The 24799-nt window shown below is 43.9% G+C and overlaps 1 protein-coding gene across 8 annotated transcripts in view; it reads left to right on the forward strand.

Moving 5' to 3' along the window:
* The window catches only part of LOC101173688 (protein tyrosine phosphatase receptor type M), a 301112-nt gene that overhangs the window by 39539 nt on the left and 236774 nt on the right, over positions 1 to 24799 (forward strand). For all 8 annotated transcript variants that reach the window (XR_013650742.1, XM_078935433.1, XM_078935435.1 and 5 more), the window contains exons 2-6: positions 1519 to 1641; positions 9431 to 9705; positions 11625 to 11703; positions 12204 to 12319; positions 15559 to 15733. Coding sequence is in view for 7 of the 8 variants with exons in the window: in XM_078935433.1 (XP_078791559.1) it covers positions 1519 to 1641; positions 9431 to 9705; positions 11625 to 11703; positions 12204 to 12319; positions 15559 to 15733 (768 nt within the window). In the remaining variant the exon portion in view is untranslated. The remainder of the gene's footprint in view (positions 1 to 1518; positions 1642 to 9430; positions 9706 to 11624; positions 11704 to 12203; positions 12320 to 15558; positions 15734 to 24799) is intronic.

A 24799-nucleotide genomic window follows, 5' to 3' on the forward strand; every position in this document is an offset into this window, starting at 1 on the left:
ACTGAAGGCCACGTTGCTCCTGCTGGTTATAGGTTGGCACCAGTGTCCCGTGTGTGAATGGGACTGTGACTGTATGGCGCTACGAGCCTTCTGAGAAGGTAGTAGAGCACTACATAAGTATACACCCTTTACCATTTGTATGGGGAAAGTGCAAGTGTTTTAATGTTGAGATGTAAAAATGTAACGAGGCCACAGCCCAGAGAGACTCTTTGTTAAACTCAGAAGTTTGACAATTGACCAACAATTGATCTGATCTTCAGAAAAATGAAGTATCTGCTACAGAGTTCAGAATCAAACCCAAGAGAAAACAACTTCCCCAACAGATGTCTTGAATTCTGCCATGGAACCAAAAGCAGAACTGGTGTTTTTATGTGATCATAGTAATCATCGGGAAACAAAACTCACATTTCATACCCATTGTTAAAAGCCTGTATCTCAGAGTTTGTTGGGATTACACGTCTAAAATATGTGATAAACTAATTTCTGATGGTATAAGACCGGTTTTTCATAGCCCCACGTGACAATGACTGACACCTCACTCTTTTCTGTATCCTTACTAAAGAAATGGTTCAAATTCATCATAGCAGCTGCCCAATTGGTGGGTATTAATGATCCTGTGCTCTCCTCATTTGCACATGGACTATAAATGTCAGCGCAGAGATAAATGTGAAAACAAAAAGCCTGCTTGTAGGCTTTAAGCAGCTGAATGTCAGAGGGTGCTTGTATGCTATGAAATATTGGTTTTGTTTTCAAAGAGGCAATCAAATCTGTAGTTTCCATGTTCAGAAACGCTTCAACTGAACACTGATCACACTGAAGTGTAAAAAATACATTTTTAAACAATGCTGCACAACTGCTGTTAAAATCGGAAGTTGTGCTAAAGAAAACGCCATTCTGTCCAAATCATCTGCCCTCAAACAATTACCAACCACAAAAGCCAGAAATCTTTTATTCGTCAGGTTTTTACTCTGAATGAACTCCTTCCAGTCACACATTGTTCTGACTTTTTGGGGGATTTATGAGTGAATTAAAAAGCACTTTGGTGTGTGTGTGGGGGGGGCTCAGCTCACATTCTTTGTATGGCCTTTAAGGTGTGAAGAATAAAGAATTATTTGTTCTAATCGATGACATGCCAAGCCCTGGCCTTAATGGTTGCTTGCTGTCGTTTTGCAAGCAGCTCATAAAGCGATTGGAGTGGCTCTGCGGGGTAAAGGCACATGAACAGCAAAGTTCTAATGCAGGCGAGGAAAATCAATCAATCAGCACCTGATGGTTTTGCACTTATGGGACATGATGCTTAACAATGATGGAGTCTGGACACTTCATATCTGTCATTTAGAAATGGGACTGGAATATAGCTATAAATGATGGGCATCGTCTACTCAAGTGATCCTTCACTCCATCTCCCCTTCCATTTTTCTTTCTCCCTCTGAGGCGAAAAAAGAAAACGAATTTATGTTTATTTTATCAGCAAGTTAATTAAAACTGTCTAATGGTATATTTTTCCTTTTGGTGCAGGCGATTGTAACTTTGAAAAGCCGCTGGAAGCATGTGGATACAGCCAAGGCAGAGATGATGACCTTGACTGGGAGCAAGCTAATACTAGAGAGAGGCCTTCATCAGATCCATGGATGCCCTCAGGTGAGCACGGGGACTCTGACTCAGGGGGAGGCGGGGGGATCCTCATGCAGAGAATATTTCATTGCAATAGGCCGAGCCTTTGACACAGACTATTTTTATTCCAGAAGCACTCATCAGCAGTTTTGAGCAGATTCTTTGCATGTTAAAGAATACCTTTTTCACAGTTTATGAACAAATATAGAATTGTTGCAATAGATACCATCATGTTTGGGCTTTATCCATCTCAGCCTGTTGGTGAATCGCATATTTATCGAACACTTTCCTCCTTCCTTCAAGGTCCAAAGCACCTTAAAGCAGCTCCCATTTACCTCTTCACATTCACACACCAATGGCAGTAGAGCCTTCTGGCAAGGCACCAATCAAGCCATTTCAAGCAAAAAGGGGTTCCAGGTCTTTCCCAAAGGCTCTTTAACACAAAGCATGCTGGGATTGAAATGAATTTGGTCACAGTTGCTATACCTTGCACCACAGTCACCTGTTTGTCCTCTGCAGCACAAGTTTGTGTCATCATCTAACCAGCAGCCTTTCTAGTGTGCTGAAAAGATGAACATAAAGAATTGGTGAATGATGAAAGGTCATGATGTACTTCCTATGGCGTTTACATCAAACTTAAATCTCAGACACTCATTTCAGCAGAACCTTCCTACCTGAACTGAGTGACTTTGTGGGTTTGTCTGATTCACTCCTATGTATCTGGATGTTTCCAAACCTTCTGAAGATGAACCTGAAAAACTTGAGACAAATGTAATGCCAAACCTGCCATTTACTGAGGCAACACTTTAGTTTAATGTTGATAAAAATGAACTTATTCATGTCCAGAAAACAGATGCATGTCTTGTGTGTTTCATGCTGTTGACTGCTGCTCACTAAAATCATCTGAAACCTAGCATAGCATACACACTCCATTTCCTCTGTATAATTAACACTGTAATATAATAACTGGGTTACAACAATGTGGATATTTGTGTTGTTTTTATGTATGAATGTGTGCCTTTGTGTTGTGCTGCTCTATTTTGTTGTTTCTATGTAAAGTGGTAGTCATATGCCGTCTGAAGGTGTTGGGTGTGATTTACGTCTAGGTCAGAGGAAGTGACGCAAAAGCCTCTGATGTGGTCTAAGAGAAACATTTGGAGCGGTCTGTCCATCATATTCATGAACATGTCCTTCCTGCATTGTGTGTGCGGCACACAGTCCATGTCTGACTGTTTCATTAATCCTTTTTAATTTCATCTGAACCGACACGGAGCAGCTGAACTTTCTGAATTACACTAATGAGATTTTTCTATTTATTTCATCTCATGTTTTGACAACTCTAGCGTCACAAACTAATGGATATTATTCTAGTTTTCCATCTGAGGTTTAATTTCTCAAAGGTTTCATTAGAGACAGACTGTGTTGGACACAGAACGGAAGAGAATTAATTATCAGAGCCCTCAGTGGTCTCAAACCTGTTTGTGTGCATCCTGCTGATGTGTTTGAACCAGCGCGCCTGCTTCGTCTCACACTTGATTAATGTCTGGACACATGGAGGCTGGGCAAAGGTGACGGTGGAATCTGGAAAAGTTTTGACCCTCAAATTAACACTCAGTGTAGTCTCTGCATTTGACAGATCTAATTAAAGTCCCACTTCTGGTCAAGAGGTGTTTCTCCCAGTCTGAGAACACTTCACATACACGTGGTATCTATCTGTATGCATGGAAATGGAGCATAATTATTATGTGAGAGCTTATTCTCTATTGCAGCATGCAAGCTGCTGTCATCTCTGTGTACATCTCTACTTTACCCATATTGAAAAGAGAAAAACATCTGTACCATGTTCCCCCACTTAAATTGTGTCAACCTTTTGCTGCGTAGCAATTTTTTAGTGCAATTCTGCATGCTCTATTTATTTACTAAATTGATTTCCTTTTCGTAGTGCATTGTGTTCTGTGCCAATCTCTTTTGTGTCTCATATACAGAATGTGTTCTGTTTGCTAAACCTACATAAATGTTTGATCACCATCAGATATTTGTTTTCATTCTGTAATCTGGGACTTCTTTTTCTGTGACGGTTTGAACCTTGAGTTTAAACAAGAGAGAAAAGTGTGAATGTAGTTTGCGTGACTGAAATATTTCACATGTGCGTCTGAATGCATAGGTATGCGTGTGTGAACATTAGTTGGATTGTGTTGACATGTTTTTATGTGAGCAGGTCTGTTTATAACATTTGAGTGTGTGTGTGGACAGGCCCCGCCCTTATAGACTTGTATTACATCTGAACCTCTCCGTAATGATTATAACCATCCAACAACTTGTAGCTTTATGCTGCTTCATGGTTTTATCCCCCCCCCCCTTCTACAATCACCCTCCTACCCCCCGCCGGCTTTGGCATCCCTCTCTTCTTCCTTCCTTTTCTTTTCTGTCTGGTCCAACAAAAAACTGCTACAAATATAAATAGGATGAACAAAGTTTAGCCTAAATTACAAAAGGGATTCATTCAAATATACACCCAGTGTGTCAGAAGATTCATAACCGCTGTTGTTAAAGTAAAATCTGTCCAACACAAGAGACTTTCAGCTCTCATCTGTCTGCTCAGCTGCTGGACAGGACAAGTTAAAAAAAAAAGTGTTTAGTGTTACAGCCTCAATAATTCAATAATCCCACTTCACAGATCTTACCTATTTTTAAAAAATAACTTGGATGATAAACAAGTGATTACTTTACCGCTGAGGTAACCTACAGTAGTTTTATGCTCTCTGGTAAAAAGGCAGTTGGGTGAGAGGAATGCATGTGTGAATGTTTGACTCTGCAACAGACTGACAACCTGTTCAGGGTTAACCCCACCTTCGCCCAACAGCAATAGGATGGAGGGTGAATGGATTGAAGGATGGATGGATGGATGGGTGGATGGATGGGTGGGTGGGTGGGTGGATGGATGGATGGGTGGATGGATGGGTGGATGGATGGATGGGTGGGTGGATGGATGGGTGGGTGGGTGGATGGATGGATGGATGGGTGGATGGATGGATGGGTGGGTGGATGGATGGGTGGGTGGGTGGATGGATGGATGGGTGGGTGGATGGATGGATGGGTGGATGGATGGGTGGGTGGGTGGGTGGGTGGATGGATGGATGGGTGGATGGATGGATGGATGGGTGGATGGATGGGTGGGTGGGTGGATGGATGGATGGATGGATGGATGGGTGGATGGATGGATGGGTGGGTGGGTGGATGGGTGGGTGGGTGGGTGGATGGATGGATGGATGGATGGGTGGGTGGATGAATGGATGGATGGCTGGATGGATGGATGGATGGATGGGTGGATGGATGGATGGGTGGGTGGATGGATGGGTGGATGGGTGGATGGATGGATGGGTGGATGGATGGATGGATGGGTGGGTGGATGAATGGATGGATGGGTGGGTGGATGAATGGATGGATGGATGGATGATGGATGGGTGGATGGCTGGATGGATGGATGGATGGATGGGTGGATGGATGGATGGATGGATGGATGGGTGGATGGGTGGGTGGATGGATGGATGGACATCCCTACAATGAAGAATATTGGGTTGTGTCATGCTTTAGAACTAGTAAAATTGGCCATTAAATGATCCATTTTTCTGCTGAACATCGACATGGAAATGAAGATGACATAATACGCCATTACCAATTGAGGTTGATTGAAATGCAGCAGTAAAAGATGCTTTCAGGGAACATAATGAGGGTCAGTTGACCAAGCCTGTCTAAGGTAATGTAGTTAATGTAGTAACAGGTTCTGTATGAGTTGGAAATGGTTTAGGGTGAATCAAATGAAATGCTGCCGGGTTTTTTTAATTAAAATCTGTTCAGTGTTATTTTTATTAAGCTTCTTTCATGTTCTAGGAGGCACAAAGCTTCTGGAAAATTTAGCTCACAGTAACATTCTAACCCTTGCAGTGATTCTGATTGGTGGCAGACGGTGAAAATAGCCTCGTCTTCATTGACATTTGCGAAGCAGCAGCCTGGCTGTCGGCAGGTTTGACCTCTGTGAATTTTATTAGCAAATGAGACCTGGAGGGTTTGGGTTTAAAAGGTGTCCCTTCATTCTGATTTCTCCCACATAATGATTTTCAGAGGCTTCAGAACCTGAATTAAGATGGGGAAAAAGTGTTGCTCAATGTGGAAAATTCTATCTGTAGCTCAAGTCAACAAATAATGTACCTAAATTCCTTGAACCCATGAACCTAAATGTTTAGATTAAACAAAATTTAATCTTTGCAAACTATAATATCAGATGACTTCCTGATTTTAAACACCAGACAAAAAGAAACATGTATTACATTGTCACAGCCTGCCTGAAAAAGGCAATTTCTCTAGGTGTTCATGTGTTTGGGATGCGTGTGACACGTATGTTTGTGGGGTTTGAGGTTTTTTTTTGAAACCCAAAAGAAGCAGGAATTGAACCTTTCCATGTGAACGTCTACATCAGGCTCAGACTACATCCTGTTTCCAACAATGAAACCTAAAATGGACAAAAACTTCACGGCAGCAAGTCAACTTTTCTAGATTGGATCAGACAGAATCCCTCAGAAACCGGACGGATCACCCCGCCCATACAGGTGGCTAAGGCTTCAGGTTAACTATGGGGCATGGGGCAGTCATTCAAAGTGTACTGCTGTACATGCGCTGGGTGGCGGATGTGATCACCCGGGGGGCGGTTGTTCTCTGCCTTCTGCCGAGTGGCGTTGGGGGAATTCCGGCTGCCGCTGCTGCTGCGGCGGGGGTCTGGGTGTGGGGGTGGCTGGACGCTCCTCCTCCTTCTTTTCACGTTCCTCCATCCATTTTAGAAGAACATAAACACTCACCTGAGCACAGGTGTTAGCTCACCTTTGCACTTATAGTTTGTTTGATTGAATGAATGAAAGATTTCACACTAGTTGGTTTAAAGGCATAAGTATGCGTGTGAACACTATCTGTTCTGTGAGATTTGTACTACATTTGAACCTTACCGTAATGATAAACATCCAGTAGCTTGTTGCTTTATGCTGCTTCATGGTTTCACCCCCCCCCCCCCCCAAATAAAGTTTGGCCTCAATTACAAAAGGGGTTTATTCAGACATACCTCTGGTTTGTCTGAAGATTAATAACCCCTCTTGTTCAAGTAAAATCTGTCCAACACAAGAGGCCCTCAGCTCTCATCTGTCTGCCCAGCTGTTGGACAGGACAAGTTAAAATAAATAAATCAAAATAAAGTGTACTACTGTTCGTTTTGTAACAGAAAACATTGCTGTGGCAAAAGTCATGCAGTCTTTCAAGAAATGAGGTGTATGTGTGACGCTGTGCTGCTTTTTTAAACAGTGTCTTTTTCTGTGACCACAAACAACAAAGTCACATCTCTAAAAAAGAGGATGAGCTTTGATTTTTCAAACAGCAGCATCCTCAGCTTTATTTTCCACGGCATCTTTTTTCAGATGTTCTTCATTCAGCCATTAGAAGTGAAGGTGGCCTTCCCCAGTCCAGCCTTGGCCTTTACGGCCACAGAGACGGGCTTCAAGTGGGGAGGGCGTTCTATTTGAATTGGTCTGGAACCCAGAGAAAACACCCTGTTGCATTACTATTAGCGCAGCGCTAACACAGTCATTATGTCCGTAGACTCAGGATCTAATTAGCTTGTCACGGTTCTGCAGGGGATGTGGTGGTTAGGCTGCAGAAACATGGAATCAATGTTCTTCTGTCATCATCTTCATTGATGTGAGACGGCAGTTACAAAGGTGACGCACTCTAAACCTGTTCTAGGTTCCCCGGTCCTCCCGCCTCTTTGGAAACAGACTCTTTTCTGCACTGGTCATTTATTTAATTTTTGTTACTTCTTGAGTTTTCCCTAGTACTTTTTCTGGTCTCTTTAAAAGAAATTAAAAAAATTAAGGTGGCACAGGGAGGTTTGCTTTTATTTTATATTAAACAACACTTGTTCCTTTTTTACAGTTTTCAAAAAAGAAAATCCATTGTTACTCTCAGAAAAACTGAGAGTTCACCTAAGCTGCAGTGCAACGACCTGCTCAAGGAACAAAACTCAAAATGTTTGTTTCTCATTGAAGACATTTTACAACAGAACTCTTTTACATCTAGAAAAACAAAAGAGCAGATGGCTGGATGACCTCTGCAGCATCACAGGTTTGGTTCCCGCTCCGCCTGCCCATGTGTTGAAGTATCTGTGGGCAAGACGCTTAATCCCACATTACTTACGGTGTCCTGGTTAGCGCCTGACACGACAGCTCTGCTGCCTTTAGTATGTATGTTAATGGATAAAAAATGCTCCAAGTTCACAATAACCTCCATAGAAATGTTCATTTACTTTAAACGTATATTCTCAAGTAAACAAGCTTTTCTGGTAAAATTGACAGTTTTCAAATCAAAGTGTCTGAAGAAGAGCATGGGAAGTTCAAAAAAAGCCTAAATAAAATGGGAAAACCTCTCTGGACTTCTGTTGGACTAAAATAGGACACAACTTTTGGTGTTAGAATAATAAAAAAAAATTGTGATGGTAGTCCTTACTTTTTATGTTTCCTTTGGACATAATTCAGATAACTGTCAGTGTTAAAGCTTTGCTTCACTCGTTTCCGTCGATGGACAAATGAGGAATGATTCTGTTTTTTGCTGCTCTTCTCTCCTTTCTGGGCTTTCTATTGACCCAAAGCACACAAACAGCAGCTCTCTCAACCTGACAAACGGTGCAGATTAGGGTGACTTGGTTTCACAGTGACTCCCTGCTCTTCCTCAGCCGCTTGTCTTCCTCTTTCATTGTGTAAACATGACAGAGCTGCACTCTCATTATGGGAAGCAGAGACAAGAGCTGCACAAACAAGAAAAGTGATCTGCTGCGCTCATCGATGGAGCAAATGGGCCTCGGAAAGAGGCTCCGGTCTCAACTTTATCCGCTTGTTTTAAGAACAAATCAGAGCCAAGCCTCTCGTCAAACAACAAAGCTGAAGCTCTGTGGAGCCTCTGCTCACAGGCTGTTTGCTTTACCTTGCTATGCTCTGCAGTCAGGAGCAGATGACTAAAGGAAAAGCTGAGTGTCTCATGTGGCTGTTAACTGTTGCAAATCCAGGCTAAATACAAATCTGTCTTCTGCATCTCCCCCTGAATGTTTGCCAATGTAATACTTTGCACTTGTGTTTTATTGGCAGGAGGGTAGAGAATTGGATTAACCTTTAATGCCGAATTTAGGCGATAAAATCTAAATGGTCCTTTCTTGGCAAATGGATCAGAGTTCATAGATTTCTTTCCTTTGTCAATAAGGTAAAAGTCTCCTCAGATATACTTCAGTATTTTCCAGACCCTACTGTTGTTTCTCTTCAGGGTATGGCGTATTACAAAAATAAAGGGTTACAAATTCCCTGGTCTTTATTAAAAACACAACAGTTGCATTTTCCTGCCTCGTCTTACATTTTTCAATAATTTTACATCTAAATGAACTGATTGCTGCCTGTAAATGTTTTTGATGCACAAACGTTGTTTTGATCACGAACCGAATAAACCTTATCATTATTGGCAGCCGTGGTGCTGAAGCAAATCTCTGATCTAAAGATGGCATGTTTGGTTCCTGCCTTGCCCGCTCATGTGGCAGTGTCCTTGGGCAAGGCACTGAACAGGGTGTCAGTGTTTGGAAGCTGAGTTGGTGTGTGAATACGTGTTTAGAAATGAATGGGACTGTGACTGGAAAGCTCTTTAGCCCTTCTAAGAAGGTAGTAAATGCTGTAGAAGTATTGCTATTTAGGATATTTTTTTAAATGAAAGATTTTCTCTTTTTTTGTTGGTGTTTCAGAGCCGGCCTTTATCCTGGTGAATACGTCAGGACGCTTTGCAGGGCAGAGAGCTTTGCTGCTCTCACCTCAGCTGAAGGAAAATGACACACACTGTGTCACCTTCCATTACTACATGGGGGGAAGAGACAACAGCCACCCCGGTCACCTAAATGTCTACATCAAAGAAAACAGCAGCCCCATGGGGATGCCAGTGTGGAATGCATCAGGACCAGCCTCTCGCTCCTGGGAACAAGTGGAGCTGGCCGTCAGCACCTACTGGCCCAACTTCTACCAGGTTAGAAAGCAATACTTGCAAAATGTTGCTAAAGGGATGAAACAGCAATTGTAAGCAGCCAAAGTCATTAAAACTTTTTAAATGGCTGCTACAAGACAAAAACAATGATTTCAGAAGGACTAAATCCCACAATGGCCCATTCATAACACCTACGATTATTGATTTGGTTGCCTTGGTATCCATGGTAATATGTTCTCTGCTTTCCATCTGAGCCTGGTCTATTTTTCTAATACTAAGAACTCATTTTCGCTTTCCAATACATGAGTGCTGGCTGGGGCGAGGCGATTCCACACATGCCGAGCTATTAGTTTTTGTCAGGATTGTTTCAAGAGTCCACCAAATGATAATTGATTTCGGTACCCCTAACCCCCCTCTGCTGGAAAGACAAATATTACATCAAAGGTGAAATTCAGAAGACATAAGTCCATCAATACACTGTGGGTTAGGAGGGGGGATGAAGCAGACAGGGGGCAGTGTGGCAAGATGCTAAACATCTTGGCAACAACCAGGAAAGGAGACTACTGCCTGAAACATCACAAATGACAGAACACAGACAACGGAATTGTCAACGGGAAGCCCCCTGATTTATGGCGATGATTAAATTACCAGCAAAGCTGTTAGTAATGATCCATGCCTTTTTGCCTTTGATAATAACCCCCCTGTCAGACTTTCCACCTACTTTTAATTGAGATATTCATGGATTGACTATCAGAATCTGTGCTTACCCAAAGGACGCTCGATATACATTAGATCCAGATGTATTTGTCCGTTTCAGAACATCTGTCCTTTGGGTACCGATGGGCTGAGCCAGTTCATTTGTCTGCTGCCGGTATGTGGAACACTTGGCCTTTTAATTTCCTTTGAATTAGGCTGTAATGAGGCCATAATTGGCACCCAAGACATGCACTTTCACACTTTCATATATTTCATAAGAGACAAAAAAGGAAATGTATAATTGGACATCCTGCCTCCCAGATGACAATGGAGACGGTCTCTCCCTCCACATTCCAAGTTCATTCTCGTTAACCCACACGCATGCACGCACGCACGCACGCACGCACGCACACACACACACACACACCCACACACACACACACACACACAAGTTGTTTACTTGCAAAGGATTTTATTTCAGGAGTGGAAGAATGTCAAACATGTGTGGTGCAGCCTGTAAGGAATCTCTTCACCACACCCTGACTTTGGAAAGAGACCGCCATTCTTATTCCATTTTTATCCATCTGCAGACCAGCGAGGACATTGTTCAGAAACTGCTGGTACACACCCTCTCGGAGCACAGAACCATATGTGCTGCAGAGTTTGATCAAGTTGTCTACGTACGCCTTTGTTGCACTTGACTCTGAAAACTCTCGAGGCATAAACAGGTGTATTCTGTCAGTCCCAGCTGTCTGAGTCAATGGCAGAAAAGATTCTTTGAAACCATGTTTGCTTACAGATTATAACAAATATCATTGCACCATTTCTTCTTTTTGGTCTGGAGGAGTTGAGTGTATTTTTCTGGTTCTAATCGTGTGTTTGTCAGCAGCATTTAGAGAAATCCATCATTCCTTTAGAGAGTTGTTGTGGTGTTTTCAGTACCGAATATGATCTTTTCATCTGTTGTTGAAACAACAACACAAGACAAGAGATTGTGGACTTAACAGCTGCTGTTCATGCCTCCCATTCTTCATTTTTTATGGGCTGTGTGCTAATTGTCTCAGAGCTTGAACCTAATTTAATACTTTCTTGCCATAACACCTGTCACCTGTGACACACAGTGGAAATAATGGCCGTGGCCTGCAGCTGTGTCACCAGCTTCAGCCTGGAGAAGAAACGTTGCTGGGATTTCCTGTGCTGCATTCAGGTGTCTTTTAAAGCTGTGCATTTATCACCCAGTAATGAGTCTGTCTTCTTATCCTCAGATTGTATTTGAAGTGGTGTCTTCAGGGCAACGTGGTTTGCTGGCCATCAAAGACATTGTGGTCCAGGGCCACCAGTGCAGTAAGTCTATTTTCCTTCAACATAAAAGAATATCAGCAAACCCCTGTGTCCGTTCTGTGACTCCATTGTTCAAAGCGGCACAGTCAAACTACGGCCTTCAAAGCGAAGTATATAGTCGATGTGTGAAGCTCACAAACGATTTTTGCACATGGAGTTGGCATGCAGGGACTTAATGTTGGAGAGAACTGAGTCGGTTCTTTGAAAACCAGAATGAAGCTCTGAAGGGTAAAGCCTTCTGCTCTTTCTTTAGAAAACAGTCATTTTCTTTTAGGAAGCTCAGCTCATGTTTATACATGTGCAAACTTTTATCAAAGGATTTATTCTTTATCCCTGGAAAACTGTCTGTTAGCCACTAATGACCCAATAACTGTTTCAAAGGCCCTATATTCTCTCAAATGGCATGTCCAGAAGATGGACTCAAACAGTAATAGACAAAAAAGAAAAGGCTGTTTTAAGAAGTGAAACGTACAATTTTGTAATTTCTTTTTTGTATTTTATAGTGAACACTCCTCACTTTCTGACCATAAAGGGAGTGGAGGTCAACGCTGGACAGACTGCATCTTTTCACTGCACTGTCAATGGACGGAGGAGGGACAACTTCCACCTGTGGCTTCAGGTGACAGACGTTTCTAGGGGCGGCCGTGGTGCAGCGGTAGGGCGGTCGTCCCATGATCGTAAGGTTGCAGGTTCGATTCCCGCCTTGCACGCCCATGAGTCGAAGTGTCCTTGGGCAAGACACTGAACCCCACCTTGCCTCTGGTGGTAGGCGGGCGCCTGTGTTTGGCAGCGGAGCGACCACCAGTGTGTGAATGTGTGTGTGACTGGGTGAAGGGGTCTGTGACTGTAAAGCGCTTTGTCCTTGTAGGAAGAAAGGCGCTATATAAGTATACGCCATTTACCATCTTGTTGGTAAATCTTTCTAAGGTTGGGAACTCTACCTCTTCTTTGAACGCAGTCCTTAAGGCTAGCTTATAAATGTACCATATGGTGTTCTTTGATCCAGTGCACCTTAGTTTTCTTTAAAACATTAATATTCTATTCAATTTTATTTGTGTAGCCTAAATTCATAACAACAGTCGTCTCGATGGGCTTTGTATCGGTGATTGAAAAAGTTAAACATAAAAAAAAAAGGATCATGAATACAAAGAGTTCAATATGAAAATACTAAATAGAACTAACAAACTGACTAAACTATACTGGCATCCCTGCCCTTAGACCCCCCCTCTCTATAAGGAAAAACTCCTAAAAAACCGGATTCCGGAAAAAACGAAGAAACCTCAGGGGTGCCCACATGAAGGAGGGATCCTCCCCCAGGACGGACAGGCGATTTACCAGAACTCTTAGAGAAGAATTTACTTATCTAAATCTACAACTACATATATAAAGTCCAGCCGACGAGCTTCATCCAGTCGTGGTTGGGGGGACAGTCAAAGGCGCGAGTCGAGCCGGAGACAGGAACCACAGCCAGGTGTAGGAGCAGGAGCAGAGACGAGGTAAACGGTCAGGAACTGGAGCACGGATGAGCCAACTGGAGTCTGGAAGCACTCCCACTCCCCAGGAGGGGAAAGAGGGAAAGAGGGACAATTCATGAATCACTGCACCAAACAGAGGCATGGTGAACTAAATGATTGATAATGATCAAGAATAGAGGAGAGGAAGGGTAGAAGTAGATGAGAAAAGAGGACAGAACCCCAGAGCACCATAGTTACCCCAGCTTCAACTTCTAGCAGCCTTTTAAAACAAATAGTTATTAAGTTTAATTTAAACAAATTAACATTAAGTTAAATAATCTCTGAATACTAACTAGTCTGACAATAAGCCTGTTCACAGAGGAATGTTTTCAGTCTAGCTTTGAATGTAGAAACTGAGTCGGCCTCTCTTACATGAGCTGGGAGTTTATTCCATAAAACAGGGGCTTGGTGGCTAAACGCTCAACCTCCAACCGTACTTTTACTAATTCTAGGAACCACAAGCAGTCCTGCATTTAGGGAGTGAAGTGTTCTGATTGGATGGTAAGGGACTATGAGGTCCGTAATATAGGACGGGGCCATTCCATGTAAGGCCTTATAGGTTAACAGGAGGATCTTGAACTTGATTCTAGAATCAACTGGGATCCAATGAAGTGAAACCAAAACAGGAGTGATGTGATCTCTTCTGCTAGTTCCAGCTAACAATCTAGCAGCTGCGTTCTGAACAAGCTGGAGACTTCTTAAGGAACTCTTAGGACACGCTGCTAACAAGGAGTTACAGTAATCCAGCCTCGACGTAACAAATGCATGGATGAGTTTTTCAGCATCACTCTTAGAAAGTAAATTTCTGATCTTAGCAATATTCCGCAGGTGAAAAAAGGCAGTTCTGCATGCCTGAAATATGTGAACCTTAAATGATAAATCCTGGTCAAATAAAACCCCAAGGTTTCTAACTGTGGAATTAGGGGCTATACTTATGCCATCCAGGGAGACTATCTGAGCAGACAGAGTATCTCTGAGGTTTTTAGGACCTAGTATAATGACCTCAGTTTTTTCTGGGTTCAAGAGGAGGTAATTAATTGTCATCCAGGTCTTGATGTCACTGATGCAGGCGTTCAGTTTCTCTATCTGGTCATTCTGGTCAGGCTTCATGGATAAATACAACTGCGTATCGTCGGCATAACAATGAAAATTAATGCTGTGTTTCCTGATTATGTTTCCTAGGGGTAGCATATAAAGCGTAAACAGGATGGGTCCTAAAACTGAGCCCTGTGGGACTCCATAGTTAACTCGAGTGCACTGAGATGAATGTCCATTTACATTAAAGAACTGATACCTATCGGACAGATAGGATTTAAACCACTGGAGGGCAGATGATCCCAATGCTTCCTATGAACACTATGCTTCCTCCCAACTGGTACAAACCCCTGTGTGTTTCCTGACTGCTGAGAAGGCGCTGGGGTGCTAACTGGGTTAGCCCGCGCTACATGTTACGACCTGGCTAGCCAGCTTTGCTTCCACTGTGCGGAGCCGTGCTTCTAACTGTTCCAGCCTGGCCTCCAAGTCTAACACAAGACTACACTTAACACACATACCGCTATCTTCACTAAAGGAGGAAGGATCCTCACTAAACATATGGCACATGGGGCAGGAGAGAAGGGGAAAGGTAGAAGAAGCGGTAGCCAAAAAAGTGCAAAGCTAGGAGTAGCGGTGTTTAGCTAAAGAGAAGTAGTTTATTTAGCAAACTGAGAATAATGTGGACAGTAAGCGGTTAACACAGTAGTGTATTCACTACTAAAAGGTGAATATGTATTATAACTTCTCAGTACTTTTTACAACATTTTAAAGTGTATTTTAAATCATTCAAAGTGGAAGTCTCAATTTAATGGAGTTTAAAAACTACAGGATTAGTTTCAGCCTTAACCTACATAGTGTGAAAACTGAACTATATTCAGCACAACAGAGGATTCCTGGCTGGACTTGGCTCTGATCAGAGATGGTGCAAACCCTGCCAGCTCTGCAGCAAAGCATGTTGGTGGGGGTGGGGATGGGGGTTCTCTGCCAGGTACTCCATCTTTTTAACAAACATGTCCTCATTAGCACAGGAGCTTGAAAACAAACATTAAGTGACGTCCCCTGATGACAGTAATGAAGAAATATTTCTAATGAACAACTGTCCCCCATCTGCCTGCTGTGAGGGGTGACATCTGGGGAGGTCCCAGTGTGTTTTTGTGTGTGTATTCCTGTGTAATAATGTATTCCTGAACCCTGCTGGAACACAAACACTCAGCACTGCACTGATCCAGAGTCCAGAAACACATTGAAGGCACTTTGCTTATTAAAGCTATGAGATTCGAGGCTGAACGGGGCCTTTCTGTTCCAACAGGGCATCGGTGGACGGGAGGCTCCCATGAAAGCCACCAAACCCTGGAACAACCGCCGCTTCATTGGCACCTTCGATGTGGAAAACACCACCAAGGGCGACTCTGGCCGTTACCGCTGCATTGTACACTCAGACAAAGGAGTTGGAGTGTCCAATTATGGGGAACTAACCATAAAGCGTGGGTATTTTTGCAAACAAAATTAAACGTCTGTATTTTAAAAAAAGGTCCTTGTGTTTAAATGAAAATGTCCTCTAAAGTAAGACTGAGCATGCAAGCTTTTTATGTTGATATGTCCCCTTCAGGATTGAATGCTTTTCATGTACCGGCTGTCCTTGACTAAGAACAGTTTCAGCTGAACTCTGGCAGAGGCAAAAGCTGCAGGTTTATAGGAACCTCACTGATGTTTCACTCCTGCAGTCATTTGATATGAATTTATGGAGTCATCCAAAACTAAATCCTGCAAGGCTTCACTTTTCTATAGCCCTATAGACTGGTAATAGCCTTCTATATTTCTTCACCTCAATTTTCTCCCAGTGCTCTCAATTGAATTTACTGCCTCGCTTTATTTTTCCCCATTTTTTGTCTCCAAGCTTTGTGTGATTGATGGATTTAATCCTGCCTGTCCAGATGTAGGACTGTCAGTCATGCAAGAGGGGCAGGCCAGACACAGCACAGTTTAAGAAAGCAGTAAAGTCCCTGGTGTAAAACCTGGGCATAACACAGCGCATCAGTACATTTCTGCTCACAGCAGTGTTTTTACTGGATATTTTAATGCAAGACAAACCAGTATAGTGTCATAAGTGTTTCAAGTGTTGGGATTTCCTCAATTTGGGCATAGTTTGAATCTTTTAACTCGTGCTAATTATATTTTTGAAATTTCACACCTGAATGATGTGGAAGTGCCAACCCTTCTTGGCAACATACTTCTTAAATATATATTGGCTTGACTATGAGTCGCTTTTAGGGCCAAGAAGTGATTGTAGGGCTGTGATCATGCTGGGTTGTGAGGCAGCCCCGGCTGCACAAACTCTCCATTCATTATCATACACAGCCGGTTCCTTCAACAAGGCGACAGTGAATACTTGATTATCCCAGGTAATCACTTCTGCCTTTAGTGCCAGGTTTCCATCAGGGTTCTGCCCTTTTTTGAAAGTGCCCTGCATGTTCATCCAGAGAGCTGGCACTGTCTCTTTTCCATTCTCACCATTTGATGAGCTCTCTTGCAGCGCAGCCAGTGGTTTTGAAAGGAGGATAATTACTCTCATTCCAAGTGCAGCCTGGGAAGAATCACCTGGAGCGCTCACTCAACTCTAACATCTCGCTTGAGGCTATGATACTAGCTCAAGGATGTCAAGGTTGCAGTCATGTCAGCACTAATGAGAACAGCCACCAAAAAAGTTGAAGGCTGGCCGGTCAAGCTGCTGCATTTCCTGTGGCTGCCTCTTCTTGTATCAGCTGCAGATCAATTCTGTACCGACAGCAGTTCAATTAGGAAAGTGACACATAACGTGGACGTCATGCATGTTAATCAGACAGGCTCCAAATACTACAAAAACACTGAAGTGTAACAGCAAAGAAGGTAAAAGGCAAAAATGTGCACACATTTTCTGAAGTGATGCGGCGTGGCTCTGACACCACATGCTGGTTAACGTGTTTGCACGACACTCACTTGCAGCAGTTTTGATGGAACAAGCATCAACAGTTGTCTCATTCAGCTGTCTAGTTTGTCCTCCATGAGCCAACTAGTTGAAAATTGAATCTATGTTTAGGAAATATTAGATCTAAACCTGCTCATGACAAACTTATCACTAAAACCTCAAAAATAAAAGCCATAAATCTTTGTACAGAATGCCTGTTTGAGAATTTAGTACTGATTTTCTCATTAATTTGTGTGATTGCGTTCTGGCAGGCAGGTGCTGTGCAGCTGGCACTGGGCTGTCAGCCCGTCTGCTCGGCGTCACCGCGACAGCTGCTCACTGACCCTCACATACGATCACCATGTCAGGCTCAGAGCTTAAAGACTTGTGGTGTAGGTGTGCAGAGCTTCAAAGTTTGGATTTAGTTGAAGTGGGCGATATGGCCAAAAAGCACAAATTTGATTCCAAATTAGATTTTAATCTATTTTGTTCTCCCTGCTTTTACTTTCTTTAACAAAAATGTATTCCTTAACAAATTATGGAATATATTTATCAAAATCTCTTTTAATTTAACATCTCCTTTGGAAATAGTCTCTAACAGAAAGTTCAACTAAACACAAGCTGCATAAATGTGTGCAGAACAAAGAAGCAGAGGTTTGGGGAGCTACTGCTAGCTTGAACATTGCATAAAGAGAAATACAAGAACGACGCGGCACAGCATTTTTGGTAGAAACAGCCTTGAAACGGATTTTTGATGCTCAAAGTAATGATTCCATTATTTTACAAAGAAAAACTATAGGTGTTGTTTAAAAATGATATGTTAAATGCAAATTGAGAGGAAGTCACATCATCACCACATCGGCTATGTAATGTTACAAAGGCACTACTAATGAAGTTTCATACAGAGCGCTTCTTATTTTATTTATAAAATACAGTTTTTATAAATGTTCTATGAATTAATTTTGTTGCATTTATCTGCCACGTCTTAAAATCCGCTCTGTGAAAATATAGTATGTCTTTAATCCGTGATTTCATGTAGACGACACACAGAACAGCTCGTTAGCATAGCATTTAGGATCATAGCATGATAGCATCATATCATTTAGCATGATAGCAGTAAACATGGTAGCATCATTGTGTAACACCACCACTGTCTGCAAATCAACACTTTTTTATTTTAGTTAACCTTTATTTACCCAGGAATTGTCCCACTGAGATTAAGAATCTCTTTTCCAAGGGAGTCCTTGCTACTTTTTCTTAAAAGTTCTGTTGCAGCTGTGAGTCCAGCAGGTTTTTCTTTCTGTTCTTTCTGAATCCTGGTTCAAATCCTCCCATGTTCCGCTGCTTCATTTGCTTAAACTGAAGCTACACGGAGGAACTAGCAGAATTTATAGGGGTGGGAGGGGCTTCTCGCGGTGCATGCCCTAGTGCTTTTTTTTTCCAGCCTCACTGACTATGGAGTCCTATACTGTTAATAAGTAAATAAGTAAATATTTAATTCAATAAATAAATATGACCTCATGCAAATACACAATCAACCAATAAATCTCTCATAAATATACAAAAAGATCATGAAATGGTGAAAAACCTGCACACAGATTTCAAATTAGCCATTATATTATTCAATATATTTCATTTTGCTTTAAAAACCTGTTCATTATTTTAAAACAGCATTTTAAAATATTCATTTTAATCATGTGGAATATTATTATAATTCTACATCTTTTTCAGAAGCTCGTATTTCAAAATCAATATTTTCCAAAGTAGCTTTGTGTTTATTTCATGTTGCCGTTTTTCACAATGGCTTATTTATTTCATGAAGAGCTTTTGCAGGAGAATTTCTCCTGCAAAAGCTCTTCATGAAATAAAACTGTAGCGTTTGTAATGGTTAATCTTCTATGCATCTGCTATGGCTGTTGAGCAAAGGTTTACTGATCTATAAAAAACATGCATCATTATGGCTTTTTGGTAACGCTTTCTTTTACAGTACAGTACTTACAGTGTATTTAAGTGGTATTTACATGGTACTTAAAGAGTAATTACTGGGTACTTAAAGGTTATTTATATTGTACATTTTATGGATTTAGTGGTACTTACATGGTACTTTTTTGTGTCTTCTCGGTACTTACATGGTACTTGCTGTGTATTTATGTGGTAATATTTATATTATATGCTATGTAGTACATACTGGGTATTATTAATATACTTACTGGGTATTTACATGTTGTGCAACGGTGTTTTTTGTGGTAATTACCACATGTAAGAACAAGGTAGGTACAAATATAGTACCTTGATCTTTAGGTCTGCATTTGTATGTTTCATGGTATTTACCATGAATTTACCACAGAAACTACCCATTAAGTACAATGAAACTGGACTGTAAAAGAAATATTTACACTTGATCTATCAGTCTGGCTTAAGGTTTCAATCACAGCTTCACCGTCACTTTGTGTGCTTGGTGACATGAGTGCCATCGATGTAGAAGGAGGATTAGGCTCTATCATTTTCATAACTCTTTGCATTGCTAAAAAAACTATTTTAATTAATTGGAAAAGCAAGAAAAATATAAATATAAGTCAACACAGAAATCTGCTGTTTGATCATATCAGCTTGGAAAAAATGTCAGCCCAAAGTTCAAGTAACTTTGAAAGAATTCGGTCTCTCTGGTCTCCCATAGCTAACTCCATGACTTAGGGGGTGGGGGGGGCCTGGTCGTCGCTGCTCCTTGCCCTTCTGCCGTGGGCCGGGGTGGGGGTTGGGGCCTCCGGTGCCTGGCGGGGGGTGGTGGGGGCTCCGTTGGTCTGGGGGTTGGGTCCGGCGCCTGGGTGGGGCGGGCTGGGGCGCTGCGTGGTCCTCTGGGCTCGGGTGTGGGGGTGCGTGGTGGGGGGGTGGGGTGGTGGTCTGGCTTGGCTTGGGGGGGTGGTCCCTTTGCCTGTGCTGGGGGGGGGTGGCGGGGGGCGCTGCTCGGGGGGGGGCCCAGCGGCGCTGGATGGGCTTCCCATCTACACCTGGGGCTGGGATCGGCCCTTCCCTGGCTCTGGGGCGGGACGGGACAGCCCTCTTGGGGCCCCCGGTTGCTCTGGGTGTCACCCGCTTCGGCTGCGGGGTCTGGGGGGGGGGTGGGGTGGGGGGTCTTGTCGGCCCTGTCCTGTGGGGGGGCATTCTGGGGGAGGGGGGGGGCACTATTGGTACGGGGCAGGGGGGGTTGATGGGTCGGGGTCTCCGCTGAGGCCATCGGCGGTTTCCCCGGCCGGTTGGCTGCCTCGGTCCCGTCAAGGCCTGACCAGAGCTCTTCTTTTTTTTTTTTTTTTTCTTTTAACTTGTCCTGTCCAACAGCTGGGCAGACAGACGAGAGCTGAGGGCCTCTTGTGTTGGACATATTTTGCTTTAACAAGAGGGGTTATTAATCTTCTGACAAACCAAAGGTATGTCTGAATAAACCCCTTTTGTAATTGAGGCCAAACTTTATTAATTTCAATCATGTCTGAAAATCTTTGGTGTTGGACCGGACGGAAAAGGAAAGAGGGGAAGAAGAGAGAGGGACGCTAGAGAGAGGGGGGGTAGGGGGTGATAATAGGAGGGGAAGGGGGATAAGACCATGAAGCAGCATACAGCAACAAGTTTACTGGTTGTTAATCATTATGGTAAGGTTCAAATGCAGTACAAAAAGGGCGGGGCCCATCCACACACACACTCAAATGTTATAAACACACCTGCTAGCTGCAAAAATGTCCACCTGTCGACATGTACACAAACCAGATAGTGTTCACACGCATACTTAGGCCTGATAACCAACTAGTGTGAAATATTTCAGTCATTCAGTCATGCAAGCTATTAGTGCAAAGGTGAGCTAACACCAGTGCTCAGGTGAGGTTTTATGTTCTTCTAAAATGGATGGTGGAACGTGAAAAGAAGGAGGGAGAGTGCCCAGCCATCCCCACCCCAAGACCCCCTACCGCAGCAGCAGCGGCAGCCGGAATCCCCCCAACGCCACACGGGAACCGGCAGGGAACAACCGCCGCCCGGGCGACCAAGCCCGCCACCCAGGCCAGGGCCAGCAGGGCCGCCGCAAGGCCCCCAGAGCCAGAGGCCAGGGAAGCACGGAGGGAAAGAGAGCGCCGCCCCAGCCCAACCAGGAGAGCAGCCCCCCCGCCGCGCCGGGAGAACCCAACGCAGAGCCCCACCGGAGAAGGACGCCCACAGCCCCAAACGAGCACCCCACCACCACCCAGGAGTTCCGGGCATCCCCCCGCCCCAACCCCAGGTACGAGCCAGGACCCCCCAAGGGAGACCCGCTCCGCACTCCATGCAGCCATCCGCCCGGCCCACGGTTGGTCCAGGGAGGAGCGAGGCAGGGGGCCCGCCGCCCCCGCCCAGGAGGGGGGAACCCCGGGGAAAAAAAGAGGGCCCACAAGGGGTGTTATAAATATGGCCCGACCAGGCTCGGCCACAGTTGGAAATTTGGCGGGGCCCAGCACTCAGGAGCAAGGACCAGAACCCACCCCCCAGGGACCAGACACCCCCGGCTCAGATGTAATGTGAACTCCCCCACCGCGCGGAGAGAGCACCGCCGGGCCCAGGAAGCCGGCACCCTGGGGACACGGCCGCCATTGCAAAGGGGGGCCCGCACCCCCCACCAGGGAAGAGGCAGGGGACAGATGGACCCAGGTCCCACCTTCCTTGCAAATTGTGTGTGCGTGTATGTGTGTTTGAGATGGTGTGTGTGTGCATGTGTGTGTGTTTATGTTGGGATGTATATATTGAGGGGGGAGGGGTGTGTGTACTAAGGGGGGTGCAGTTAAAATTGGCGGGCCATATTTATAACACCCCTTGTGGGCCCTCTTTTTTTCCACGGGGTTCCCCCCTCCTGGGCGGGGGCAGCGGGCCCCCTGCCTCGCTCCTCCCTGGACCAACCGTGGGCCGGGCGGATGGCTGCCTGGAGTGCGGAGCGGGTCTCCCTTGGGGGGTCCTGGCTCGTACCTGGGGTTGGGGCGGGAAGATGCCCGGAACTCCTGGGTGGTGGTGGGGTGCTCGTTTGGGGCTGTGGGCGTCCTTCTCCGGTGGGGCCCTGCGTTGGGTTCTCCCGGCGCGGCGGGGGGGCTGCTCTCCTGGTTGGGCTGGGGCGGCGCTCTCTTTACCTCCGTGCTTCCCTGGCCTCTGGCTCTGGGGGCCTTGCGGCGGCCCTGCTGGCCCTGGCCTGGGTGGCGGGCTTGGTCGCCCGCGCGGCGGTTGTTCCCTGCCGGTTCCCGTGTGGCGTTGGGGGGATTCCGGCTGCCGCTGCTGCTGCGGTGGGGGTCTTGGGGTGGGGATGGCTGGGCACTCTCCCTCCTTTTTTCACGTTCCACCATCCATTTTAGAAGAACATAAACACTCACCTGAGCACTGGTGTTAGCTCACCTTCGCACTAACAGTTTGCATGACTGAATGACTGAAATATTTCACACTAGTTGGTTTTAAGGCATAAGTATGCGTTTGTGAACACTATCTGTTTTGTGTACATGTCGACATGTGGACATTTTTGCAGCTAGCAGGTGTGTTTATAACATTTGAGTGTGTGTGTGGACGGGCCCCGCCCTTTTTGTACTGCATTTGAACCTTACCATAATGATTAACAACCAGTAAACTTGTTGCTTTATGCTGCTTCATGGTCTTATCCCCCTTCCCCTCCTATTATCACCCCCCTACCCCCCCTCTCTCTAGCGTCCCTCTCTCTTCTTCCCCTCTTTCCTTTTCCGTCCGGTCCAACACCAAAGATTTTCAAACATGATTGAAATTAATAAAGTTTGGCCTCAATTCCAAAAGGGGTTTATTCAGACATACCTCTGGTTGGTCTGAAGATTAATAACCCCTCTTGTTAAAGCAAAATATGTCCAACACAAGAGGCCCTCAGCTCTCATCTGTCTGCCCAGCTGTTGGACAGGACAAGTTAAAAAAAAAAAGAAAAAGAAAGAAATATTTACACTCAATTACATGGCATTTTCAGTACTAAATACTGGGTATGATCACTTGAATATTACTTGGTACTTACCCCTGAAGTACAGTGAAACTGGACTGTAAAAGAAAGTCAGCCCTATTTCCACTCTATTACTTGGTACTTTCAGGAGTATACCGGCTTATTGCTGCATATTGATAGTGACATCAACAAAAATGCAAATACGGAAGTAGCTTTGTTTTAAACTCATTTAGAACAGTGATTTATTGGACTAATTAGTTCATTGGTGGAGCTTGTACTTCATGCCTTGGGTGAAGGTCATGACTGAGAGCATACAAACACAATGAAGAAGAGGAAAATGTGTGTCAGGAATCAGATGAAGACGTCCTGATGCTCGCTGACATCCAACAGGTGGATTGTTTATGTACGATGCTTTTTTCAAAAACTGATCAGCCTAAAAATACCATGGCTCTCTTCTCACTTAGTCTAGGAGGTCATTCAATTCAGAAAACAGTGCGTTTGTATTAACAGTGTCAAATCGACTCTCTTAGATGTCCGTGTTGGTCTACCACAGGAATCAATACTTGGGCCTTTATTGTTTTCTATGTATATTAATGATCTGCCAAACACATGTGGTAATGTTGAATTTCAAATGTATGCCAATGATGCTGTCATCTTCACTAGCGCAAAAAATATTCAAGAAGCAGCCTCTGTTCTTACCTCAGCTCTGGTTCCCGTAAATGAATGGCTTTCTAAATCTTGCTTACTGTTAAATACAACTAAAACTGTTTGTATGATGTTCACTAAGCAACCATTGGACATCAAGCATTCAGGTATATTTTTGGAAGGACGGGAACTAGAAATTGTATCTAAATTTAAGTATCTTGGTGTGACACTTGATTCAACTCTGAGCTTCAAGAGCCATATAAAAAAATATTGAATACAGTAAAATTCAATTTGAATAACTTTAAACAAATACGACCATTCATAACACTTGGAGCTGCTAGAATGTTTTTGCATTCAATGATACTATCACATATTGAATACTGTATTACATGTTGGTCCTTGGCGGGTGTAAATACGAGCAAAACCATAGAATCACTTTATAAAAAATCACCTAAGGTCTTGGATAGAAAACCAATGTCATTCCATGTCTGTAATATCTTGAAAAAGTATAAGTTGTTAAGCTTTGAGAATTTAAACATTTTTAAATTCGCTTGTTTGATGTAGAAGGTGTTACATGGACTTGCTCCGCCTCCCATGTCTGACTTTTTTAAAAAAAGGGCTCACAGCGCTCTCAGGACTAGGGCCTCGTCTCGAGGGGACTGTGAGGTTCCATACAGAAAAACAGCCTTTGGACAAAACGCTCTTTCTGTAAAGGCCAGTAAACTCTGGAACAGTCTTCCACTGTACATCAGGGAGTGTCAAACATTACAGACCTTCAAAACACAGCTCAAGCAGTGGCTGAAAGCAAACCAGTCCTGTAGCCATTGACTTTTAACTTTCATAATGTACCACCTTCTTGTGTTCTTATTGTATCTGTGACTCTGTCTTTTGTTTTGTCCTGTTTTATGTTTCCTGCCTAGGGACTATGGATGCAAATTAGCATCATTGCTATAATCCAGCATGTTTACGCCTATCATTGTTTGCTAGATGTTCATTAATGTGCACTTT

Source organism: Oryzias latipes, chromosome 17 (genome assembly GCF_053564925.1).
Source record: "Oryzias latipes strain Hd-rR chromosome 17, Olatipes_Hd-rR_3.1".
Classification (NCBI taxonomy): Eukaryota; Metazoa; Chordata; class Actinopteri; order Beloniformes; family Adrianichthyidae; genus Oryzias; species Oryzias latipes.